Source organism: Sinocyclocheilus rhinocerous, unplaced genomic scaffold (genome assembly GCF_001515625.1).
Source record: "Sinocyclocheilus rhinocerous isolate Xijiao unplaced genomic scaffold, SAMN03320098_v1.1 scaffold3963, whole genome shotgun sequence".
NCBI lineage: Eukaryota > Metazoa > Chordata > Actinopteri > Cypriniformes > Cyprinidae > Sinocyclocheilus > Sinocyclocheilus rhinocerous.
Genome location: NW_015666967.1, coordinates 109,431 through 118,508, shown reverse-complemented (window position 1 = coordinate 118,508; position 9,078 = coordinate 109,431). Strand labels below are relative to the sequence as shown.

The 9,078-nt window shown below is 39.0% G+C and overlaps 1 protein-coding gene across 1 annotated transcript; it reads left to right on the top strand.

Moving 5' to 3' along the window:
* The first annotated feature begins 206 nt into the window (after nt 1-206).
* Nucleotides 207-1,172, top strand: LOC107733302 (exostosin-1-like). The gene has a single exon (XM_016544872.1). It carries the CDS (start codon nt 207-209, stop codon nt 1,170-1,172), a length of 966 nt encoding a protein of 321 aa, XP_016400358.1.
* The last annotated feature ends 7,906 nt before the right edge of the window (nt 1,173-9,078 follow it).

Below are 9,078 nucleotides of genomic sequence, written 5' to 3'. Positions count from 1 at the left end.
TAGTAATAAAGACTGTATTCAGATGGAGTTACAATGCTAGATTCTGTCATTTTCACTCTGGTGTGTAAAGCTAACATGACCCTCTCTGCGCTTACAGTGATCCGTGCAAAATCAGAATGCTCGTGTTGGTATGAGAGCTTATCCCGTGGGTTTACAGTCGACCCGCTGTTCTTCCTTCTTTTCCTGCCCTGCTTCTCGCTGTCCACATGCAGGCGAAGAAGCGATACCTGCTGGTATCTGTGGGGGCCTGTAGCCTCTTACTGGCCTACCTGTGTGGCCTACAAATCGGTGAGTTCCAGAACCATGCCCAGCTTTATGGAGTCTCACAGATCGCCGGTGTCCCACCTCGGCCGCCCCGTTGGCCAGAATGGGTGCATCCTCCCCTGCAGACGTACCTTGGTGAGGCCGAGCAGGAAGAAGATGGACCCCTGCTTCTTCATCAACACACGTCTCCTCGCGAGAGACGAGAAATCCAGAAGAACATCTACAAGAGCCGGCGATGTCGCATGGAGACCTGTTTCGATTTCCAGCGCTGCGAACGGGGGTTTAAAATTTATGTGTATCCGCCTCAGAAAGGTGAAGCGCCCTCGGAAAGCTACCAGAAGATTCTGGCTGCCATCGAGGAATCGCGGTTCTACACGACGGACCCTAATGAGGCCTGTCTGTTTGTACTGAGCATAGACACTCTAGACAGGGACCAGCTGTCCGCTCAGTATGTACATAACGTCCGAGCCCGAATTCAAAGCCTCCCTCTGTGGTACGAAGGGAGGAACCATCTGATTTTTAACTTGTACTCTGGAACGTGGCCTGATTATACGGAGGAACTAGGCTTCGATATTGGCCAAGCCATGCTGGCCAAGGCCAGCACTGACATGGACAACTTTAGACCACGCTTTGATGTGTCCATCCCTTTGTTTTCAAAAGACCATCCTCAGAAAGGAGGGAGCAAAGGTTACCTGAATCTTAACAATGTCCCTCCCTTACGGAAATACTTGCTGGTCTTCAAAGGGAAGAGGTATCTAACTGGCATCGGTTCTGAAACCAGAAATGCTTTGTATCACATACATAATGGGGATGATATAATTTTATTGACTACCTGCAAACACGGGAAAGACTGGGAGAAACATAAGGATGCAAGGTGCGACATGGACAATGAAGAATACACGAAGTAAGTCCCACGTTTTCCTGTCTTTATCACGCTGGTGTGAGGATTGTATAGCTAGTCTTTAAAGAAATGGTTCACATAAACATGAAAAGTATATCTTCATGTTGTTCCCAACCTGTATGACCTTATTTCTTCTTTATTTGTCCATACAATGAAACTCAAGGAGGGACAAAAGTGCCCTCAAAATATCTTCTTCTTTGGTCAGCGGAAGAAAGAAAGTCATATAGGGTTGGGAAGACATGGGGATGAATAAATAATGACAGAATTTTCACTTTTGAGTGAACCATTGCTTTCATTTGTATGTGCAGGATTTGAAATTTCAGTGAAGCTACTGAGATGCAGATTGTTGTTTGCTCGACTCGATATGAATCTTCGATGGTGGTTTTACTTTTATGTTAATTTGTGGTAATTTAAAGGTTAACCTGAGTAAATGCAATGGCAGTATTTAATGTTAGAGTGATTTAGTCTGTTGCTTGTTTTGTACTCTAGACTGTAGTGTTCATGTAGTTATCATGGGAATACTGCTATAAATGGAAGTGGTGTTGCATCTGTCTAGCTCAGGAAAAAAAAAGTGTGGTGGAAAAGGACTCTAGGGGTCTCTTAGCCCGAAACAAAGCCAATCTTCATCTGTTTGTGACATTAATGTGAACAGTTTGTGTAAACGCACTGTTTTGGCGAGATTTATGTTATAGAGTGTAATTCTCTTCGGTACAATAATAAGAAAGTGATTGCCTTGTATTGTAAGGATGTGTGTGCAATGCAAATAGTTTATTTCTTTTGCTAAGATGTGAGCTTTATACACTGACCTCATGTGTAACTAGTAGCAATAATAGAAAGCATCTTCTATGAATCAAGCTTTATTTGTTAGATAAATATTGTGTTTATCAGTTTTTTTTAAAAGTTTTAACAGACTTTTTTTTTTTTTTTCATTTTACTTTGTACTAAGACACATACATACCCTGGGTCTCTCACTGATGTTTATGAACACCTGGCTGGAACTATGTTTGGGAGTGTATATTAATTCCAAAAAGTTAAAATAAAGTCTTTTTGGAGTCTTCTATTACTATGTAACCATGTAATTACATAGGTGCAGTTGTATTTCCATTTTCTGAATGCTATACAAGAAAAAAACAGACTTACAAAGATACAGGTTACAGTGTGTGCTAGGGATCATGGTTGTCACAAGGAAAATCACACTGTGACAGAAGCAAAAAGCCGGAGTGTCGCTTCAAAATGTTAAAGTTGCAAATAAAAACAGTGTCTAAGATCATTACATTTTAACAACTGTCTATACACTATACAATTTTGAAAATTAAAGTACAAAAACATACGGAAGTAATCATTTTTATATTGGTTGCCACAAGGAGAATTGCAATGTGACAGAAGTGAAAAGCCAGAGTGTCGTTTCAAATAGTTAAAGTTGAAAATGGTGCAAATAAACCAGTGTCAAAGAGCATTTAAACAACAGTCTACACACTATACACATTTTGGGAATAAAAAAACACAGCATTTTTATATCAAATTAACCCTCATTTTCTCATTACATATTTATGATTTAGATGATGATGGTTCAGAACAATAGTTATAATAAACCAGTAAATACCACATATAGGACAGATGAAATCAAAGCATACAGGATTACAACTAGGGCTGGGAATCGTTGGCTTCCTTGACTTCGATACCGGTTCCTGAATGATACTTTTTTCGATACCAATTTTATGAAATCCGTTTGAAAAAGATTAAATTACACATTACCTCAAAATACATTTTGGTTTTATTTTTTCAGCGTATTGACGTTTTTACAGACTCAAAGACTGCTCTCCTGAGCCACTGCACAAAGGAACAAAAAAGCACAAAGGAACAAAACATAACCAACACAATAAATCAGTGCAAACAGTTTTAATAAAGTTCAAATAGTTTTCAGTTTCCACATCGTTTAGGCTACGTTTACACTAAGTGCGTTTTTGTTTTAAAATGCATAGCTTAGACAGAATCATCATTTCTATTAATTTTCCACTGATTTACTGACGAGCATTGGCTGCTTCCAGCGCTGTCTCAGTCTGTTTTCTCTTCCACGATTGCTGTTCTGACTCCGAGGAAGCTCAATCGCTGCTCATCTATCACTCATATTACGCATTCATATCCCGTCCTGTCTCCTTTGAGAACATCCATTACACTTCCGCGTTCATATTCTGTACATAAGAAAGCCAGGAAAACATTTCCACGGATGAAACATGAAGCTAATAAACACACGATTACGACAGTATATGATTTGTATGTGATTTTCATGAGATTCTGTCTATTTTAATAACTATACAGGGTGTTTACATGAGAAATGCTAAGCAGGTGTAGTGATTAGCTTAATATAAAAGGCTACACAGAACATATTTCAGCAACATTATATGGCCGAAACACACATTAGATCGCGATCAGAAGTTATTACAAACACTCGATGCTGGTTTATTAAAGTGAGTTTTGAATAAAAGCATATTATATATCTTATAAATTGTCTCATGTGGCGTGATGCTACATTGTGCATGAATGGTCACGCAACACACGTCTTCGGTCGTGTAGTGTAGATGGAGATCTTTCCTGAAACGCAGTGGAAAGACCAGTATTGATGAGCATCATTTTCATTTTAAAACACTGTTTTACAACAAAAACGCACTACTGTAAACGTAGCCTTATATCTATGGGGGTCTGATGCTTACGCACTATAGCCTCACGTATGAACCACGTCTCTGGGCGGAACCGGCGTAAACTAGTGTTTTTCCTGGATGCCTCACCAGAGCCAATCACCAGCACTTGATTTTGGCACATAAAGCATGCTGCATGCTTATTGGCTCACTGACGTTGACCAGATTAACCCCTTAGGTTCAGGGTGCGATTTGTGAAAAAACCAGAGCGGGGGATGCTTTTGAAAACTTTTTATGAAATGTTTCTGATACGACGGAAACTGTATTTACCGTGATCACAGTTTAATTAATTGTAATTGGCCTATTAATTGTAATGATTTCATTTCCACGGTTATTCAAACAACGAATAAATGATATAGAGAAAGCGGACAAAGAACACAACGGAGCTTTTTGAAACTCCGAATCAGTTAAACCATTGCGTCGCAAAATGATTCACTGTGTCGAAGCGCATCAATCGGCTCGCGTATCACGAATAATTTGATTCAGATCGGGACTTCAAAGCGTGTATTGCGAATCATTTGATTCAGATCGGGACTTCAAAGCGTGTATTGCGAATCATTTGATTCAGATCGGGACGTTGGAGCGGGTTCGCGGGATGTTTTTATCCCCACCGGGGATAAAAATAATTCAGCAGAGGTAGGGATGCATAGACCAGAGGGGGGTCTATTTTTGCCCATCCCTCCTGGCAAATCGCACCCTGGGTGTATTAAAGAGTACTGCATTAATGTATAATGTAGTGTATTAAAGAGTTGGCAACATTCAACTTTTAAGTAATTGGTAGGTCATCAGACTGAAGAAAAGAAGGTCAGAAGGTCTTGACTAGCAGACGCTTATATTTCAAATGAATTGAAAGGATTTTATAGAGGCAGAACAGTCAATAATTGGCCCTCATTTGAATTAAGCAGTAGCTTAGAGTCACAGAAAATACCAAACACACACACACACGCACACACACACACACACACACACACGCACGCATCCTAGCATCACTTACTGCTCCTAGTTCGACCCACCCACATAGACACTGCATCATATTCTGTTGTATAAAATGTATTGTTTCAGATGTGTAATTTTATTTCAAACCTTTGGACAACTGGTTATGGTTATATACAATTGGTGATATGGTTATTGTGCATTGAGTAAAGGTTTTGTATAGTCTGTGCGGTTAAAACAGGCCTGTGCTATCAATGTTATTTCTATTGTAGTAATGTGTGGTGCAAGTAGGCTAACTGGTCGGTAATGCATGGTTTTGCCACACTTTTATGATGAACAATAACAGGTGAGCCATGAGTTGGATCATTAGTGGCGTATTCTGCTTCTTAAAAGACTTGCTCTGAACAATTTAAGATTTTTGATTTTCCTATGTACTAAGACACGTGCATATCCTGGGTCTCTCACTGATTTTTTTATGAACAGTCTAAGCTGTCAAACTGTCAAAAAGCAGGCTTAAACTATGTTTGCGGGTTTATTTGAAGAACTTCATTGTAAAAAGACATCAGTATCATATCCAACTTTGTTTTAGTTGTCCCTGATTCTATTGCGCTTTTGTAATGGTGGTATTACACAGTTATTATTGTGCAATTGCCATGTAATTACATAGGCACAATTGTATTTCCACTCTGAATGTTGCAATAAATAAAAAAATATATTGTATGTGTGCTAGGGCTCACGGATTTCACAAGGAGGATCACACAGTGGCAGAAGCAAAAACCCAGAGTGTTGTTTTGAATAGTTAAATATGCAAATAAAAAACAAGAACATTAAATGTTAGCAGGCAATCCACTATGCAAATGTGGAAACTAAAAGTACAAGAAACATACGGATATAACCATTTTTATGACAAATTAACTCTCATTTTTATGGTGAACAATAACAGATGAGCCTTGAGTTGGATCTGTAGTGGCATATTCTGTTTTTTAAAACATTTGCCTAGCTCAGTAATTTAACAAGCTAGGGAAGCAATATAAATCATACATTACACAATCTTGGATCTGGCATGCAGGGTCCTCGCCATCCAACACACAAACAACAATGATGGTATCAAAGAACGAGATGCACTTCAAGGCCAGTTTCACACATACTGTATGGAGCGTGAGCTTTCACACTGATAGTGTTTATGGTGCATCGCAGAGACTGGTGTTTCTTAAGGGACATTTATATCCTATGGGTTGATTTTTATTAAAACTATCAGATTTCAATGTTTTATTTTTGTTATATGAAGGTCACAAAGGTCATTTAAAAATATGAATTCAGTTTTTTAAGTAATGATCAAAACAAAGAGTGAAATGAACATAAAACACTTTATTTTTTGTAACTCCCACAGTTGTGGTGTCACTACTACATCAAACATTTTTTTGCCCATAATAAAGGTTTAATTAGTGGATTAGTTTACCAAGGACAAAAAGTCTCAGTGAAGAACTAGAAGAAAACACTATAAATATGAGATGTGATGTGAGAATAAAACAAACAAAAATCAAAGTAAACATCACTTTGAACAGAATATTTTGTGCATAATTTCCAAGCTGTAATTTTAACAAGGTATTCAAAAAGTTAATTTGTAAATATACTGTATATAAAAATATGATTTAATTTTATTTATTTAGGATGCAAAACTTACTGGCTATAAAATTAAATGTAGATTTAACTTTTTTTTTTTTAAGTAAAAAATAAAATAAAATCACCTTTGTTGGCTCACTCAAACACATTGTTTATATACAGTTATATACAGTTCATGTATACAGTCCATATATTTTTCATCCAAGTCAGCTATTGTTTTGGTAAATTCAGCTATTATTTTGTTTTATTATTATTTTGTACTATATGTAAACATCTTTTATGTGAAATTTAGAGCAGTACTAAATGAACGAATGAATGAATAAATAAATAAACACCACCTCTTTTGACCCCTCTTAAAATTTTGAAATTTGGAACATTCAGCAGATACTGCATAGTATAGTTTATGTAAATTTATGACCTCAACTGTTGGAAACTGCACAGATTGAACTAGAAAAAGTGTGACAAATTTGTTTTAAGAGAGTTTGATTTCTAAAAGTCCCCAAATTGAGCATGACACATGAATTTGGTGGCGCAACTCTATTGTCAGTTCCACTTCTAGCTGCTTACGCGGACAGTGTGAACATTGTAATCTGTTAATATGGGCTGCTAATTTGCGTCGCCAATGCAGTGAAATAGGCAAACGCCACATAACTCAAAGAGGCAACAAGCACAACACCACTGCAAATAACCCAGTAATTCATATGATTTATTAATGCTGCACTGCATGTACTGCACTGCATGTTCTGCTGTGCAAAATGTGCAAATCATACAGTCTAAGAAGAGATGAAATTTGAGCGAAGGCCGCCATCTACATCTTCTCACTTGTAGATTTCTGGCCTCGCCACTGGACTCTGGATGGAAAGTTCACATTGAGGTTTCATTATCGAGTGAGCCAAAGTCAAATAGAGCCATGTTTCAGAAGATGTTGAGTCTGCATTTGTGGAAGATGGAGGAAGAGAAGGAGGAATAAGGTGGAGAAACAAGAGAGAAAGAGCCCCCACTGATAAGATGTATTGATAGGCTTTAAATTAGAGCAGTTCACGACTGGGTGCATCCTACAAATCCATCACGCTTGAGAAAGAGAAAGACAGCATAAAGAGAGAAAGAAATATAGCGTAAGTTCAAGAGAGAGAGAGATAGACAGAGCTAGAAGCCTGCTGTTTTTTAATTAGGGTGTGTGATTAATGTGATCTGTTGTTTTTTCGCTTCAGAATCACACAAAAGGGAAGTGATTACAAATGACTCCAAAATTAATCACCCTCTTCAATAAACATAGCTGCTCAAACTTTGAGAGCTCACTGCTGTGTGGTATTAAATCCTAAACTTTTATGACAACTAAATTTGAGGATTGCATCTGTTGACAGGAATAAAGAGAAGCCACATTGCTAAAAAATTGCGTGAAAATGACCCTGTTGGGTGCAGTGTTGTAAAAACACAACCTGTTGTCACTTCCCTCTTGGCCAAATATGTAACTATTTTTACACAGTCATAGTTGTTGTCTTCTTTTAATTTTGGCAGTATTTTTTTCATATTAATTAATTTTAATCAGTTTTATTCATGGCTAAAATTGCATCTAATTTTAGTAGACAAAAACATCATTTTAATTGACGAGAAGTGCCAAATTAAACCAAATATTCATAGGTTTTATATATACATTTAAATGTATCTGTCACGATGTCAGTCAGTTCTCACCATGGACTACATTTCCCACAAGCCCCGCACCTGCAACTAATTAATTACACACACCTGTTGTCCATCAGAAGCACTATAAATGTTGCTCACACACACACTCACTGCGAAGTATTGAATGAAGTTTATGATTGTCTGTCTGGTTGCGACTGCTCCGTGCAGAGCGTTTCCTGAGATGGACTACATTTCCCACAAGCCCCGCACCCAACTAATTAATTACACACACCTGTTGTCCATCAGAAGCACTATATGTTGCTCACACACACACACTCACTGCGAAGTATTGATTGAAGTTTATGATTGTCTGTCTGGTTGCGACTGCTCCGTGCAGAGCGGTTCCTGAGCCTGAGCCTTAGTCTAAGTCTAAGTCTAGTCTGTTCCTGTGTTTACCTTTTGCCTGTGTTCGACTTCGCTGTCACAATAAAGCTGCACTTGGATCCGACCCTGCCTTCTCGTATCCTTCCTTCCGTAACAGAATACTTCGCCACCGAGGATCCAGCAGCCGTGTCTGGCCGCTCCGATTGAGGATGGAGTTGGCAAAAGAACTGGTCCGTCTACGACAGGGAGCACAAACCCTCGAGGACCATATCCAGACCTTTATATACATTGCACACTATGCAGACCTGCCGGATTTTATGCTGATTGACTTTTTTGCTCATGGTCTAAATGAGCCACTAAAAGCTCACCTTGTCCGGGATGGTCCTCGTGGATCACTGGCCCAATTTATGGATTATGCGCTTCTGGTGTCTGGATCTTCATTCACTGTGGGTGAGGCCGATCCCGTTCCTGTAATGGCGGCCCTTGCAGAGATTCATCCCGTCGCAGCTAAGGAACCAGAGCCGTGTCCGTCCATGGCTGTTCCCCTTGAATTGACCACAAAACGCCAGAGGTTGGTCTCCAGTGTGGAGGATCCCCCGCTGAGATCGGTGCGAGCGGCTGGTGTGTCCGTGTTCTCAGCGCTGGTAACCCCTC